Source organism: Sapajus apella, unplaced genomic scaffold (genome assembly GCF_009761245.1).
Source record: "Sapajus apella isolate SASKATOON/1434 unplaced genomic scaffold, GSC_monkey_1.0 scaffold77, whole genome shotgun sequence".
Taxonomy (NCBI): domain Eukaryota; kingdom Metazoa; phylum Chordata; class Mammalia; order Primates; family Cebidae; genus Sapajus; species Sapajus apella.
In genome coordinates, this window is record NW_022437017.1 from 9,104,810 (window position 1) to 9,122,505 (window position 17,696).

Consider the following 17,696-nt stretch of genomic DNA (forward strand, 5'->3'; position numbering starts at 1 on the left):
CAGGGAACAGGCAGGGCTCGAGGGAGAGGCACAGGCCCTCCAGATTTACTGAGGCTGAGACCCTGACAGCAGACAAAGGAGTCCCTCCCACACGCCCGTGAGGGCAGAGAGCAGGTAGAGCGTGCTCAGCCCATGAGGGCGTCAAGGGCCCTGGGCTTGACTGGTGGGGCGCGGAGAGCGGCTCACTTAAGCTCAGGATATAAGAGCTCTCGAGGGAAGACAACGCTGTTGATTTCAGATCTCCCAAGAGCTGAGAAAGGCTCGAGCCTGGAATGTCTTCCTACTCAAAGAAAAACAAAGCACTTCCCAGCCAGCATTCCAGAGACAGCCCTGCCCCTCTCCACCCACAAGACCCTCCTCAAAGACCCAGGAGCCGCCAGGGAGCACTGCTAACGCCTGCTAAGGCGGCCACAGGGCTGGAGACACAAGGAGACCAAACCCAACTGAGATCCAAACGGAGTGGCCGAAGAGCCTAGGGCCGCCCAGGCCTGGCCAGTGGCACAGCCCCAGGCAGGAACACGGCCCCAGGCAGGAACGCGGACTTCTGGCCGCCAGCCCCCAGCTATAAAAAGAGCGATTACTAACGCGGGCTGACTCCACACATGCCAATTCCACTTTCCACAACCGGAGTTTCCAATTCTGTCCTGGCTCTGACCGCCTTTGCCAAGAGTTGATAAACATTTCCTACCAAAATAACTTGATGGTGGCCACAGCCAACTCTAAAAGGAAATTTCAGATCAGCTTGCAGCATCTAAAAGCTAATTATAGGCTGCGCTGTCCCGCCCTCCCCAGCAGCCAAGCCTGTCCTGGGAGAGGAGCAGCCCGGCAGGACTCTGCTTACCTTTTGGTGTCATAGTCAATTAAAACGTAATTCTCCATAGCGAGCTTGAGATCTGGGATTTCTTCACAGACCCATCTGAAATACAGCAGCAGAAACGATCATGAGGGGTTTGTTTGTTTGAGACAGAGTCTCGCTCTGTCGCCCCACTGGAGTGCAGTGTTGCGATCTCAGCTCACTGAAACCTCCACCTCCTGGGTTCAAGTGATTCTCTTGCCTCAGCCTCCCGAGTAGCTGGGACTACAGGCCCGTGCCACCACACCCAGCTAATTTTTATATTTTTTAGTAGAGACGGGGTTTCACTGTGTTGGCCAGGCTGGTCTCGAACTCCTGACCTCATGATCTCCACCACGGCCTCCCAAAGCTCTGGGATTACAAGTGTGAGCCACCGCGCCCGGCCCACGTCTGCTCTTAAGCACTGCGTCCTCTCAAACAGAAAATAATCACCACCACTCCAGTCAAAGTGGACAGAGAAAGGAGGCGCGACTTCAAAACAAAAGCTACGATGTTTACCATGAAGCTGTGAATGAGCCACACAGATTTTACATGGCTTCAGGGTCACATACGGGTGGCTCTGGGGAGCTAAGTGAACTCACATGCTACAGCGCTGGTCTAGGAAGCCACTGGCCACATCAGAGTTTGAAAAGCAACTGACTGACAAAAAGCTGAAGACAACCGTAATTTGAAGAATTAACTAACCCCAAAATAGGCAGAGCTTCATCGACAAACACTGCCAGGAAAAAAAAAGAGCCAGAGGGGGCTCCAGACTAAGAGATGGAAACATAGCAGCCATCACAATGCGATCCTGAAAGGGGCGCTGTCCCTACGGAACTTACAGGCAGTAAGAAAAGCAGCGCTGCTATGAAAATGGGGCCAGGCCTGCAGCACCAGTACTTTGAAAGGCCGAGATGGGTGGATCACTTGCAGTCAGGAGTTCAAGGTAGGCCTGGCCAACGAAACACAAAAATTAGCCAGGCATGGTGGCACACACCTGTAGTCCCAGCTACTCGGAAGGGCTAAGGCAGAAGAATCGCTTGAACCTGAAAGGTAGAGGTTGCAGTGAGCTGAGATCGCGCCACTGTACTCCAGCATGGGCAACAGAGCAAGACTCTCTCAAAAAAGGAGGGAGGGGGAAGAGGGGAGGGAAGGGTATGCCGGTAAATCCAACAGCCTCAGTGAGATGAACACAACCCAAGAGCTGAAAAAGGCATCACAAGAGCTGAAGGACACAAATCACCAAACCAAAACTGACACAAGAAGAAACGACATCTCCAAAAGCTCTACACCTGTGAAAGATTTTACTTCCCACAAAGATGGCTCCAGGCCCCGATGGCTTCACTGGTGAATTCTCTCAAACACTGACAAGATATGACACTAAACCTACGGAAACTTCTTCAGAGTTTCATGCAGCCAGCGTCACCACGACACTAAAACCGTAGACACACAAAGGACAGGAAAGAAAGTCATGACAAGAAAAGAAACAGCAGCTCAACATCCCTTACAAACACACCCCACAATCCCTTAAAAACGTGAGGAAACTGCACAGTGGCACCTCACAACCTCGTGCAGCACCTCCCAGGGAGGAAAAGCTGCTTCACTCTAAAATGAGTCACTGCAATGCACCAAAGGAACCAGGACAGAGATCTGAGCAGCCTGGCGTGGGCAGGCACGGAAAACGCACAGGACAGCAACTGGCCAGCACAATCTCGGACCCTGAATGCAGACAACAGAAACCCATACACAGCGAGGCAGCCGGCTCCCAGGAGAACACTACAGCTGGGCTGGGGCTGGGCTGGGGCCCAGCTGCCTGATGCAGAGCCCTCCCTCCAACCATAACACCAGGCTTCTTTCACAAAGAACAAAGGGGCCCCTACTCCACCGCCTGGTCCACAGATGATGACATTAAAAAAAAGCAGATCCCACATTCTAAGCACGGACCCTGGGTGAGGCCCACCCTGGCCAACCCACAAAAATGGCTTCACTTAATCCTCCAACAACTTGGCCAGGGGAGGCTGCCCGGCCCCAACAGTGAACCACAGGGCCTTGGGAGCCAGGGCCTGGCACGGAGCCAGGGCCTGGCACAGAGCCACGGGCCAAGAGGAGCTCGGCATGGCCCTCGTGGCAGTCGCAGGCCTGGGCAGATGCTGGGCGTGTGCACGGGCAGTGGCCTCACAGCACAGCATGCTAAGGAGCAGCCCAGCAGGATGCCAGGGCCCCACGGACATGTGTGGCCTCCCCGCAGGTGGACACAATGAGGTTCTGCCCCTGAGCACATGAGACACACAGAATGCCGGCCAGCATGGCAGCTTCCCTGTGGACAGCAGAGCGGCACCCTGGAAGGCCCCCCCGTGCTGTCACCACAGACTCTGGAACCCAGGCTGGGAGTTCACAAGGACAGGGAGGCCTCCTCCTCCTGCCCATCCAAGTTGCCCCGGAATGCACCCCTCTGCGCCCATGGGACACAGACACAGGAGGCCGTTGAGGGCGCGTGGGAGTGAAGCTCAGCCCAAAACCCACAGAGCAGAGACTAACAGGGAGGCAGAAGAGGGCAGGGCAATGCCCCTGGAGGCCCCGCTGGACACCCCAACTCAGGACTTCTACACCCACTGGCCAGGAAGGGAGCTGGGAGAAGCAGCTCTACCCGTCCCTGGGTCACCCCACTCTGCTTTGCAACAACTCCAGGAGCCTACGCCTCGGGAGCCGCCCCACAGCGTCTGCAGAGCACGGGTGTCCACAGAAGTGAAGACCCCCCGACGGGCCCTCAGGCCTGCACTCACCGGATGGTCTCGATGATTTCATGAGCAGCATCATGATGTTTGTCCTGAAAAAGAGAGAGAGAGGTCAGAGACGCAGAGCCATCCTCCACCCCCGTGACCCCACCGCTTCTTGCCGGACCAGCGCCGCCGCCAACTTCCCGTCTCATTCCCCCACTGGTGTAGCTCTCATGCCCACCACCCAGCCGGGGCCACCAGACAAGCCCACCGCCCAGCCGGGACCACCAGACAAGCCCACCGCCCAGCCGGGGCCACCAGAGACACTCCTAGACCCTGGACCACACAGGGAACAGGGACCTTGCCGGGGACCTATTCCTGGCACGCCGTGTCCTACCACAGGGAGAGGCCTGGGGTGGAGTCTACAGCCCCCACCCTGCTCCTCTCCCACCCTTAAGCAAACGGCCGCCCCAAGCTCCACTCCATGGTCCCCCCCTTTTCTCCCTGGAGGTCAGATGATTCCTCCACACACCCCGAGCCCCTGAGGACACGCTCCACAGGCCCACCAGGAACCGCTCCAGCCTGGGAGCTCCTGCCTGGCTGGGAATCCTGCTTCTGCAAAGGCCCGGTACGTGACTGCAGGTGATGGAGCCTCCATGGGGCCTGATTCCACGGGACCGGCCTAAGAAACAGCAAGAGCACATGTCTTTTTTATAAAAATAAACACTTTTTTAAAAAATCACCGTTAGGCAACCACTGTAGTAATCACAGCTGCGGACGCGACCCGCGGGAGGCTGCGGTCCACGGCGAACCGTCAGAGGCGGCCCAGGCAGCCTCAGCATGCCTCTCCCAGGGCAGAAGAAAACCAACCAACGGGGCACCTGTGGACGCCACCTGACAAAACACAAGGCCAGTGTCACCACAGTGAGACACGCAGACACCACGAGCCTCCCAAGGCCCAGCCCCATCTGTGAGCTCCTGCCAGGACGCAGACCCTCAGTGTAACACAGAGAAGACCAGCCCGGCCCGACTGAGGGGCGCCACACAGAGCCCCGGTTGGCTCTCCTCCAAAGTCCAGACCATGGGAGACCCCCGGCTTTCCTTATGCAGGAAGGGACCAGCCAAGATGGGGGAGACAGGAGAGGCAAGGGCTCATGGCAGTGCCGGGCTGGGGACCCTCCTGGTTCGGATCAGGGCGCTGTGAGGAAGCGAAGCGGGCTACGTGAAAACTCTCTGTGTGGTGTTTTGCAATGTTTTCTTAAGTCTAAAACCATTTCAGGCCGGGCACAGTGGCCCATGCCTGTAATCTCAGCACTTTGAGAAGCCAAGGAGGGCAGATCACCTGAGGTTGGAGGCTCAAGACCAGCAAGACCAACATGGAGAAACCCTGTCTCTAATAAAAATACAAAATTAGCTGGCCATAGTGGGGCATGCCTGTAATCCCAGCTACTCAGGAGGCAGAGGCAGGAGAATTGCTTGAACCCAGGAGGTAGAGGCTGAGGTGTACCATTGCACTACAGCTTCCTGGGCAACAAGAGCGAAACTGTCTCAGAGAAAACATTTCAAAGTGAAGTGTACTTTGGTTTTTCCTTTTTTTTTTTTTTTTGTAGAGACAAGGTTTCACCACATTGGCCAAGCTGGTCTCGAACTCCTGGCCTCAAGCGAGCTGTCCACCTTGGCCTCTCAAAGACATGACAAAACCCCCATCTCTGCAAAACACACACACACACACACACACACACACACACACACACACACACACACACACAGGCCAGGCACACTGGCTCACGTCTATAATCCCAACATTTTGGGAGACTGAGGCAGGTGGATCACCTGAGTTCAGGAGTTCAAGACCAGCCTGACCAACATGGAGAAACCCCGTCTCTAATAAAAATTCAAAATTAGGCCAGGCGCGGTGGCTCAAGCCTGTAATCCCAGCACTTTGGGAGGCCGAGGCGGGTGGATCACGAGGTCAGGAGATCAAGACCATCCTGGTCAACACGGTGAAACCCCGGCTCTACTAAAAATACAAAACATTAGCTGGGCATGGTGGCGCGTGCCTGTAATCCCAGCTACTGAGGAGGCTGAGGCAGGAGAATTGCCTGAACCCAGGAGACGGAGGTGGAGGTGAGCCAAGATCACGCCATTCCACTCCAGCCTGGGCAACAAGAGCAAAACTCCAGCCAGGCACAGGGGCTCACGCTTGTAATTCCAGCACTTTGGGAGGCCAAGGTGGGTGGATCACGAGGTCAAGAGATTGGGACCATCCTGGCCAACATGGTGAAATCCTATCTCTACTAAAAAATACAAAAATTAGCTGGGTTTGGTGGTGTGTGCCTGTAGTCCCAGCTACTCAGGAGGCTGAGGCAGGAGAACTGGTTGAACCAGAGAGGCAAAGGTTGCAGGGAGCTGAGATGGCCCCACTGCACTCAGCCTGGCACCTGGTGACAGAGCAAGACTCTGTCACAAAACAGAAGAAAAAAAAAAAGGGCAAAACTCCTCCGTCTCTAAAAAAAAAAAAAAAAAAAAGAATTTAGCTAGATGTGGTGGCACACACCAGGGATGCAAGCTACTTGGTGGGTGAGGCAGGGGAATCTCCTGAACCCAGGAAGCAGCGCTGTAGTGAGCCCAGACTGCACCACTTCCCTTCCAATCTGGGCGGCAGAGTGACACTCCATCTCAAAAGGTATAAGAAGAAAAGGGAGGAGGCAGGCGCCGGGAGAGCAGAGAAGACAGCAGAGCAGGAGAGGGTGGTGAGGGAGCAGTGGAACTCAAGGGGTCAGGCAAAGTGAAAATGCGGCCCCTTGCTGACAGGTGGCTAAAGAACTCCAACACGAGCCGGGCAAGGTAGCTCACACCTGTAATCCCTGAACTTTGGGAGGCTAAGGTAGGTGGATCCTGAGGTCGGGAGTTCGAGACCAGCCTGACCAACATGGAAAAACCGTCTCTCTACTAAAAATATGCAAGTAGCCAAGTGTGGTGGCACAAGCCTGCAACCCCAGCTACTTGGGAGGATGAGGCAGGAGGATCGCTTAAACCCGGGAGGTAGAAGTGTCAGTGAGCCGAGACTGCGCCACTGTACTCCAGCCTCAGCAACAAGGGGGAAACTCCACCTTAAAAAAAAAAAAAAAGGTCAGGCTGGGCGGGGTGGTCTGTACCTGTAGTCCCAGCTACGGTGGAGGCTGGGGTTGGAGGTTTGCTTCAGCCCAGGAGTTCTGGGCTGCAGTGCGCTATGCCGATCGGGTGTCCGCACTGAGTTTGGCATCAATATGGTGACCTCCCGGGAGCCGGGGACCACCAGGTTGCCTGAGGAGGGGTGACCCGACCCAGGTCGGAAATGGAGCAGGTCAAAACTCCTGCGCCGATCAGTAGTGGAATCAAACCTGTGAACAGCCACTGCAACAGAGCAATACCCCGTCTCAAAATAAAAAACAAAAATAAGTAAAATAAAATTAAAATAAATAAATAAATAAATAAACTCCAACAGAGAGCTGGAAGCCAGCACCGGGCTCTTCTGCACAGAGGCTCCCACCCCACACACCAGGGCTATGAGGCACCCGTGCTGCTCTGGCCACGGGCCCTGGAACGGACACCCAAGCTCTGTGGCCTGCTCCGCCTGTCCCCTGGGCCCTCCAGGAACAGGCCTGTGCTGGAAAGGCCTCAGGGCCAAGGCTCCTTTTCCTAGATGTCCACTCTCAGTCAGGGGTCCTCCCCACCCACCATGAGAGGGAAGGTCACCGCTAGGCCTTCGGGATTCAGAAAAGCCTGGTGGCCGGGCGCGGTGGCTCACGCCTGTAATCCCAGCACTTTGGGAGGCCAAGGCGGGTGGATCACGAGGTCAAGAGATCGAGACCATCCTGGTCAACATGGTGAAACCCCGTCTCTACTAAAAAAAAAAAAAAAAAAAAAAAAAAGAAAAGCCTGGTGAAGTTGCACAGACAAAGCCCTGGCCCCCAGCCCTTGGTCTACACAGCAGCCCACACCACAAAGTAGCTCTGGACAGGAGGCAGCACAGGGAAGGAGGGGATGGGGGCAGGAACTCAGGGCACACTGCCTGGTAAGGACAGCTTCCCCAGCTGAATGACAGGGAACGAGGCACCACGGCGTAACAGGCAACGGGGCAAAGGGCACGGCTCACAGCAGCTACAGAGGCGCATTCACCCTGCTACTGCTTCTGTGGGGCACTCATTTTTAGAACACTTACGTGGCCCCTAAAATAATGTCACACTGCCAAGGAGAGCAGACCAGGGCAGGTGACACACCAGTAAATCAGAGCGTTCCCAGCCCTCACACCCGTGAGTCATCAGCTCCCGGGAACGTTCTCTGCCCCAGTAAAGCCCAGAACCTGTGAGAAGTGCTTGGCTGTGAATCCTGGGAAGAGGAACTTGGCCAGACCCCCACACAGCCCCCTCCGACCTGCGCAGCCTCAGGACGCGCAAACCACAGCCGAAAACACTCTCAGCCAGACCTGCAGCTCCCGCGGCCACCACTCTGAGACAGCGACTCCCTGTGACAAGAAACCCCAAAACCAGGGGAGGCAGGGCCCTCGGTCAAATGATCACCGGGGAAGACGCTGTGGAGAGACAGGAACGACAGGAACCGCAGGGACTGCAGCAGGCTGGAATTCCAGCTTGAGGAGGGAGACGGGAACCCTGCCATGGGCCCTGACTGTGAGCAGGAGGAAAGAGGACTCCAACGGGAGGGAGCAGGCCTGGCAACCCTCCCGCCCCCAGCCCCTGACCAGAGGGGAGGAGGCCGGCCCTCTGGGTCTCGCTCCAGATGCGCAGAACCCAACGCTTCCGGATGAACCCTGCAGTATCCCACAGCACTTCGTGGGGGTCTGCAGGAAGACCCCCACAGAGAGGCGTACAGAGCACCCAACATGTGGCTGGCGGGATGGAGCTGTTCAGAGCGCGAAATATACAGGAAATAATCATGCATATACTCGCACACACCCACGCATCCAAATCCCGTGGAAAAAACCTTTTTTTGTTTTTTTTTTTTTTTGGAGAATGTTTCACTCTTGTCACTCAGGCTAGAATGCATTAACGTGATCTCTGCTCACTGCAACCTCCACCTCCCAGGTTCAAGCAATTCTCTTGCCTCAGCCTCTCAAGCAGCTGGGATTAGAGGCGTACCTGGGTGCCACCACACCCAGCTAAGTTTCGTATTATTAGTAGAGATGGGGTTTCACCATGTTGGCCAGGATGGTCTTGAACTCCTGACCTCAGGTGATCCACCTGCCCCCGGCCTCCCAAAGTGCTGGAATTACAGGCGTGAGCCACAGCACCCGGCAGGAAAAATTTTCTAATTACATGATAAAAATGATAATATTCTGGTTATACTTGGTTAAATGGGTTACAAAAAGTTATCTCCTTGGCCTGATGCAGTGGCCCACACCTGGTGTCCCAGCGCCTTGGAGGCTGAAGCAGGAGGACCACTGGAGCCCAGGAATTTAAGGCCGCAGTGAACCATCATCGTCTCTGCGCTCCAACCTGGGCAACATGGCAAGATCTCAACTCTAAAAACATAAAAAACATTTTTAAAAAGTTTTTTTTTTTTTTTGAGACGGAGTTTCGCTCTTGTTACCCAGACTGGAGTGCAATGGCGCGATCTCGGCTCACCGCAACCTCCGCCTCCCGGGTTCAGGCAATTCTCCTGCCTCAGCCTCCTGAGTACCTGGGATTACAGGCACGCACCACCATGCCCAGCTAATTTTTTGTATTTTTAGTAGAGACGGGGTTTCACCGTGTTGACCAGGATGGTCTCGATCTCTTGACCTCGTGATCCGCCCGCCTCGGCCTCCCAAAGTGCTGGGATTACAGGCATGAGCCACCGCGCCCGGCCCTCAAAAAACATTTAAAAATTAAAGAAGAGGCCAGCGGCCGGGCGCGGTGGCTCACGCCTGTAATCCTAACACTTTGGGAGGCCAAGGTGGGTGGATCACCTGAGGTCAGGAGTTTAAGACCAGCCTGGCCATCACGGTGAAACCTCATCTTAAAAAAAAAAGAAAAGGAAAAAAAAAAAACAAGAGGCCAGATACAGTGGCTCACGCCTGTAATCCAGCCTGAACAACATATTGAGATCCCTGTCACTTCAAAAAACTTATGTTTTTTTTCTTTTTGGAGATGACATCTCACTCTGTCCCCGAGGCTGGAGTGCAGTGCGGTGATCTCAGCTCACTGTAACCTCCGCCTCCTGGGTTCAAGCAAAATTCTCCTGCCTCAGCCTCCCAAGTAGCTACACTACTGCACACACTGCCACACCCGGCCAGTTTTTGTGTTTTAGACTGTTCTCAACCTCCTGCGCTCACGCAGTCCGCCCACCTCGGCCTCCCAAAGTGCTGTGATTACAGGCGTGAGCCACCTCGCCCAACCCAAAATGTTTTTGTTTAATTAGCTGTGTGTGCATGGTGGTGTGCACCTGTATCGTCGGCTGTTTGGAAGCCCGAGGTGAGAGGATCTGGAGCCGAGGAATTCCAGGCTGCAGTGAGCTGTGATCGCACCACTGCATCCCAGCCTGGGTGAACAGCAAGACTGTATCTCCAACTTTTCAAATACGTGGCTACTAGAAATAGTGAAATCACACAGGTGGCTTATGGGGTGTTTCCGCAGCCTTACTTCACGGGACCTAATTCTACCTTCTTAGTTGACAGAGCATTTTTTTGGGGGGGGCGGGGTGGGAGATGGAGTCTCGCTCTGTCACGCAGGCTGGAGGGCGTTGGCGGGACCTCTGTTCACTGCAACCTCCACTTCCCAGGTTCAAGTAATTCTCCTACCTCAGCTTCCTGAGTAGCTGGGACTACAGGCGCACGCCACCATACCTGGCTAATTTTTGTGGGTTGTTTCCTTGGTTGTTTTTTTGAAAGGGAGTCTCACTCTGTCATCAGACTGAAGTGCAGTGGTGCAGTCGTGGCTCAGGGCAACCTTCAACTCCCTGGTTCGAGCAATTCTCCAGGCTTAGCCTCCAAATAGCTGGGATCACAGGCATGCACCACCACCCCCAGCTAATTTTTGCATTTTCTTTTTTAAGTGGAGACAGGGTTTCATGACATTGACCAGGATGGTCTCAAACTCCTGACCTCAGGTGATCCACCTGCCTTGGCCTCCCAAAGTGATGGGATTACAGGCATGAGCAACTGTACCCAGCCTTTTTTTTTTTTTTTTGAGACAAGACTTTCCCTCTTGTTGCCCAGGCTGCAGTGCAATAGCATGATCTGGGCTCACCGCAACCTCCGCCTCCGGAGTTCAAGTGATTCCCCTGCCTTAGGCTACTGAGTAGCTAGGCTTACAGGCATGCACCACCATGCCCGCCTAACTTCATATTTTTAGTAGAGACGGGGTTTCTCCATGTTGGTCAGGCTGGTCTCGAACTCCTGACCTCAGGTGATCCACCCACCTTGGACTCCCAAAATGCTGGCGTGAGCCACTGCGATTGACCTGACAGAGCATTTTTAGACTTGACCCTAAAGCCAAAGTCCACAGGGCCTGGGCCAAGTCCACACAGCTAATTCACAGCAGAGCTCGGCTCGGACATCAGAGCATCTGTCTGCAGGGTAGAGGGTGGTGTGAAAAGGAGACTCAGACCTGGGCAGAAGAACAGTGCCACCCGAGAGCTCCAGGCGACAGAGCTAAGACCAAGGATGGTTGACAAGACTTCAGACGACTTGAAAATAACTAGCCCACCTGCAACAGCCCCAGCCAGCTGGGCACAGCCGCACGCTGAGATGGGAGGGTCGCCTGACCCAGGGCGTTCACAGTTGCAGTAAGTTATGATCACACCATGACATTCCAATCCTCCATCCTGGGTGACAGAAAGCTCGTCTCAAACAAACAAACAGCCCGCCTGAGCTACTCAGCAACCACAGGAGCTCCCTGTAAACATGCAGAGCAACTCAATACTGGAGGTGTTCAGGAGGGGCCGAGGCCACCCCCACAGGCCGCTGAGAAGCTGTGAGAGGAAGCTTTGCTCACCAGGCCACCGGTTTAATAAAACATGACCAGAGTGACTCCATCTTAAAGCACATAGGTAGGCACCCGCAAGGCACCTGGAAGGGTCACGCTTATGAGTCACATTCTAAGCCAACCACTGAGGACAACCACAGAGCATCTACGGCTCTAGGAGACTCCTCCAGGGCAGCCCTCAGAACGCGTGCCCACTGTGCTGAGGGCTGGTGGGCAGGCTGGGCTGAGGGGGTCGGATGTGCCACCCCGCTGGCCTCTTGTGAGCATGTACAGACATGTTCCAGGTTGAACCACAGCCCCGGCCGTCTCTCACACACAGAGACGCTAAAGAAGAACGGGCAGGCCGGGCGCGGTGGCTCAAGCCTGTAATCCCAGCACTTTAGGAGGCCGAGGTGGGTGGATCACAAGGTTAAGAGATCGAGACCATCCTGGTCAACATGGTGAAACCCCGTCTCTACTAAAAATACAAAAAAATTAGCTGGGCATGGTGGTGCGTGCCTGTAATCCCAGCTACTCAGGAGGCTGAGGCAGGAGAATTGCCTGAACCCAGGAGGCGGAGGTTGCGGTGAGCCGAGATCGTGCCATTGCACTCCAGCCTGGGTAACAAGAGCGAAACTCCGTCTCAAAAAAAAAAAAAAAAAAAAAAAGAAGAACGGGCACCCTCCTCCTGCTCCCTGAGGACGCCCTGCGCTGTCAGGGAGCCCTGCTCTGTATGGGAACAGCCTTGTGGCTTCTTATAAACCTGCTGCTCTCGCCAGATCTGCAGTGCACCCCAAGTTCTAGCCTCTTTTGGGGTCTGCATCGGGACCCTCTTTTTCTAGCAGCAAAGCGTCACAGGAGGGAGGCTGGATGCACTGGCCAGAACTCTTCTCGCCCTCGTTAGCCACCGACCCTCTAGCCTGAGGCCAAGGAGGGCGGAGAGCACCAGACTCGTGGGCCCCCTCACAGGGCAAATGCACCGGGGGCACCAGGGGAGAGCAGGACTGGCTGCTGAGGTGGGCAGCGCTTCCTCTAGGGGTGATGAGAATGTTCGGGAATTAGACAGTAGTGATAACTGCACAAACTGTGAATATGCTAAAAACCACTGAACTGTATACTTAAAACGGGTGAACTTTGTGATATGTGAATTGTTGCAATAAGGCTGTTATTTCAGAAAAAAAAAAAAGGAAAAACAAAAGCCCAGCCACTACAGAGCCCCTGACTGGGTGCAGCACCCTGCCCTGCACCACTTCACTCCCCCAAGCCCTCTCCAGCAAGGCCACCTCTAAGCCCTGGGCCAGACCATCTCTCCTGCTGGAGGGCAGGATGCAAACAGCCAGTCAGCACATGCCCGTCTGTCGAAACCAACCGAGAAAGAGGCCGGGTGCACCTGCAATCCCAGCTACTCGGGAGGCTGAGGCAGGAGAATGGCCTGAACCCGGAAGGCAGGGGTTGTAGTGAGCCAAGATTGCGCCCCTAAACTCCAACCTGGGCAAGGGCAAAAAAGGCTGAGACCCTGTCTCCAATAAATAAAACTGAGACAGAAAAGTGGCTCCGAGCAGCGGGAGCTGCGTGATGTGCGGAACTCAACAGGCCCGGAGTGCCTCCGAGCGAGCCCCACCAGCCCCCGCCTTCTTTCCGGCCCTGCAGTTTCCACGCTAGCTGACGAATTACCTACAAGGTTATCACCATTTGCACAACGTGACCGTCTGTTAACTTCACGTCCCTGGAGGGTGACATGCCAGGAAGGATACAGCGCCCGCGATCACTCCTGCCATTTCCATGCAGAAGCTGCCCCTTCTTTTCTCGGGGAAGCCCCCACTGGCAGCTGCTGCGTGTACGATCCAGGAACCTGAATTTGGGTATCCAGAGCTGTAGTCCGAGAACGTGGTGCCAATAAACTTTATGTGAACATGGCTTCAGGTCCCTTCCTCAGGGCGACACAGGGGGCGGGACTGCACGGAGCAAGCCTGGATCTTGGCCAGGGCCTACCGAACACGCAGGGTCCCAGGAGGCACCCAGGAAATAAAGGCGGGCTGACCCCAGCGACATCGACACAAACTCTGAGTGACACCCGTGGCGGCGGAAGTCACAGCTCTCGTGTCTCCTTCTGGCGCCCGCCCTGAGTGGTGGGGCTGTCCCGAGCGCTGTGGGTGCTGAGCAACATCCCTGGGCTTCCCCCACCCCGGGGTGACAACCGCAAAGGTCTTCTGACGCCACCAGGTGTCCCCTGGGGGCAGAGCCACCTCCGCCCCAGAACTGCTGTTTGAACCTCCCAGGGCCAGGATTTCATCCTTTCTGCCTGCAAGGCAGGAAGAGGGCGGCTCGGTGCAAATGGGGACCAGAAGAGCTCTCAAACATCCGGATCCTCCAGGAAAAAGGCCACCCGGGGCCACATCTTTCTCACAGTCTTCCCCCGCCCGAGGCTAAGGCCCAAAGCTGGAGGAAAAAGTGTTCTCAAAGTGGCCGCCAGCCTGGGACAACACACTCAGACCCAACCTTGACAAAAAATACAAAATTGAGCCGGGCGTAGGGGCTCACGCCTGTAATCCAAGCTACTCAGAAGCCTGAAGCTATCACTTCAGCCCGGGAGGCAGAGGTTGCAGTGAGCAGAGATCACACCACTGCACTCCAGCCTGGGCGACAGACCCTATTTCAAAAATAATATTAAGATAAATAGCGGGGCGCGGTGGCTCAAGCCTGTAATCCCAGCACTGTGGGAGGCCGAGGCGGGTGGATCACGAGGTCAAGAGATCGAGACCATCGTGGTCAACATGGTGAAACCCCGTGTCTACTAAAACTACAAAACATTAGCTGGGCATGGTGGCGTGTGCCTATAATCCCAGCTACTCAGGAGGCTGAGGCAAGAGAATTGCCCGAACCCAGGAGGCGGAGGTTGCGGTGAGCCGAGATCGCGCCATTGCACTCCAGCCTGGGTAACAAGAGTGAAATTCTGTCTCAAAAAAAAAAAAAAAAAAAAAAATAACACCCAAAAGGACAGGTTCTCGGAGACTTATGGAGAATGATGCACCCTTCTCCCATGCCTTGCCCTGAGGGTCTATTTATCAGTATTCATGAGCATTAACCAGAGGACCTAAGTTGTTTCCCTGAGTGCTGTCAGCCACTGAGGCAATGTAACCAAACCCAAGAAGGGGTGACGGGAACCCAGATTTTTACCAGTCACTCAGAAGCACAGGCCACAACCTGGGGCCTCTAATTGGTATGGAAAGTCGGGGAGTCTTGGGGACTGAGCTCTCAGCCTGTGGGATATGAGTCTATCTCCAGGTAGACGTGTTGGAAGTGAGCTGAAGCAGGGATACGCAGTTGGAAACACAGAACTGATGAATTCCTTGGTACGCAGGAAAAGCCCCACGCAGCGAGTCACAGAACGCTTCTGTGTTGACTGCTGGAGGAGCAAGAGGAACTGCACTGGGGATTTTCCTATACACCACGGTGCTGGAAGAGAAAATAGCTCCAAGCTATCTGTGCCCAGTAAGGCATGCAAAATTTATCAGGCCCAGAAAAACAAGAGCAGGGACTTCAGTCACGCCTCCCAACCACACCAGGGGTCAGAGCGGAAAGGCATCTATCTGTTCCTGCCTCCCGGTCTCCGCCACTATCTTCCTGTTCCTGGAATCTGTGACGCCAAGAACAACGTACAGCCATCAACGGCCAATATTACCTTAACACAAATTCTTCCTGCCTTTATCTAATTTGGTTTGTTTGAGACAGAGTCTCTGTCACCCAGGCTGGAGTGCAAATGGCTTGATCTCAGCTCACTGCAACCCCCTCCCCAGGTTCAAGTGAGTCTCCTGTCTCAGCCTCCACAGTAGCTGGGATTACAGGCACCTGTCACCACATCCAGCGACTTTTTTTATTTTTTTTTTTTTTTTTTTACTTTTTGTATTTTTAGTAAAGACGGGGTTTCACCATGTCGGCCAGGGCTGGTCTCGAACTCCTGACGTCAGGTGATTCGCCCGCCTCAGTCTCCCAAAGCGCTGGGATTACAGGCGTGAGCCACCGTGCCTGGACAGCCAGCCGTGTGTTTCTAAATTAACCTTTTTATTTTGAGATAATTGTAGATTCACACTGTCGAGCTAAAGGAAAGGCACTGAAGCAGCGGTACTACATGAACAGAGCATTTATTTGGCCATGTCTGAGGACTGCAACCCGGCAGCACAGACTCCAGTTACGCGGAATACACGCTCCCATGAGCGGCAGTTACAAGCAGAGTGGTTTTTTTTTTTTTGAGATGGAGTTTCGCTCTTGTTGCCCAGACTAGAGTGCAATGGCATGATCTCGACTAATCACAACCTCCGGCTCCTGGGTTCAAGGGATTCTCCTGCCTTAGCCTCCCGAGTGCTGGGATTCTAGGCATTCGCCACCATGCCCGGCTACTTCTGTATTTTTAGTAGAGACGAGGTTTCACCATGTTGGTCAGGCTGGTCTTGAACTCCCAAACTCAGGTGATCCACCCTCCTCAACCTCCCAAAGTGCTGGGATTACAGGCATGAGCCCCGTGCCTGGCCTACAAGCAGATTTTTAAAGGAAAGAAGAGATGGGCACCGTGACTCACCCCTACAATCCCAGCACTTTAGGAGGCTGAGGTGGAAGGACCACTTGAGCCCAGGTGTTTGAGACCCGCCTAGGCAACATAAGGAGATCATGTCGTTGCCAAAAATACAAAAAGGCGTGGTGGCGCACGCCTATAATCCCAGCTACTCAGGAGGCTGAGGCAGGAGAATCACCTGAACCTGGGAGGCGAAGGCTGCAGTGAGCCAAGATTGGGCCACCGCACTCCAGCCTGGGAAACAGAGCGAGACTTTGTCCTCAAAAAAAAAAAAAAACCTCCCCAGAAGCTGGGCTAGAGTGTCCCTGTATCATCTGCAGGGTTTCTGGAAAACCCCCGCCAGCACCCCCTGCAACCTCTTTTAGGCCACCAGGAACAAAGCAGTGTGCATTTGTCATAAAATTAAGCACCGGGTTTTTTTCTAATATTCCTTCCTTTTTAAACTGAATCCTTTACTCACACATAGCTGCCTCAAGGTTAATCTGCCTCCGGCAGAGCGGGAATTACTCAGGAACCCAGGACATTCGTGCCAAGAGGTCAGCAGCAGAAAATACCTTATGAGTCACGGTGGGAACGACTCACCCCACCCCTGGCTGTTACTCACTGCTGGCTGCCCACTCGCCGCCGCCCACAGCGGGCTTGGGGCCAGGCTGTCAGGCGGAGCATGCTCTCACTCATTAATGGGAGTTGGAGTGTCAGGACCCTTGGCCAGTAGGGGCCGCCCCTGCCCGCCCACAGCCTGTGAGTCACCACAGGGAAGGTCCCGCTCCATGGCCCTTGCAGGTTCTTTCCATGCAAACAACCAAAAAATGCCACCTGTGTCCTTCCGACTAGAAGAAGGGCAGGGCCACCCCGCCCTAGAAATGCCATGCCAGGCTGGGCGCAGTGGCTCACGCCTGTAATTCCAGCACTTTGGGAGGCCAAGGCGGGCAGGCCATGAGGTCAGGAGTTCAACACCAGACTAGCCAACATAGTAAAACCCTGTCTCTAATAAAAACACAAAAAATTAGCTGGTATGGTGGCAGGCGCCTGTAATCCCAGCTACTGGAGAGGCTGAGGCAGGAGAATCACCTGAACCCAGGAGGCGGAAGCTGCAGTGAGCCAAGATCACGCCACCGCACTCCACCTGGCAACAAAGTGAGACTCAAAAAAGAAAAGACATGCCATGCCCAGCTGTGAAAAGCGGCTATCCAGGAACTCCAAGGCCATAGAAGAACAAAAATCGCCCTTCCTCCCCCTTGTGTCTGCCCATAGGGCAAATCCCTTCCAAATTGCTCATTTCCGATTGTGGACAGTCTTGGCTATTTCTGTTTCCTCCTCCGGAGGGCCCCTCCTCCAAGCAGCCACCCACAGGTTCCCCAGGGCAGAAGTGGCAGCCCCTCCCTGGGGACCTCAGCTGACCTACTCAGTACAGCATCTGAACACCTATTTATAATCTACTTAACCTCACTGTTTAGAAGGGGGTTCTCCTTATGTTGCCCAGGCTGGTTCCCAAACTCCTGGGCTCAAGCGATCTTCCCACCTCGGCTTCCCACAGTGTAAGGACTACAGGTGTGAGCCCCTGCGGCCGCCCTGTCTATTTGACAGATTTCTTGAGACTAAAAGAACATTGCGGGGGGGGGGGGGGGGGGGGG

The 17,696-nt window shown here is 54.6% G+C and overlaps 1 protein-coding gene across 7 annotated transcripts in view; it reads right to left on the reverse strand.

Annotated features, from left to right (window-relative positions):
- The window catches only part of DOT1L (DOT1 like histone lysine methyltransferase), a 78,334-nt gene that overhangs the window by 55,646 nt on the left and 4,992 nt on the right, over nt 1-17,696 (reverse strand). For 4 of the 7 annotated variants that reach the window (XR_004260961.1, XM_032252349.1, XM_032252346.1 and 1 more), the window contains exons 2-4: nt 4,082-4,231; nt 3,616-3,659; nt 842-916 (exon numbers count right to left, since the gene is read on the reverse strand). Coding sequence is in view for 5 of the 7 variants with exons in the window: in XM_032252349.1 (XP_032108240.1) it covers nt 842-916; nt 3,616-3,659; nt 4,082-4,231 (269 nt within the window). In the remaining 2 variants the exon portion in view is untranslated. The remainder of the gene's footprint in view (nt 1-841; nt 917-3,615; nt 3,660-4,081; nt 4,232-17,696) is intronic. The other 3 variants (XM_032252350.1, XM_032252348.1, XM_032252351.1) reach the window with 1 other exon arrangement.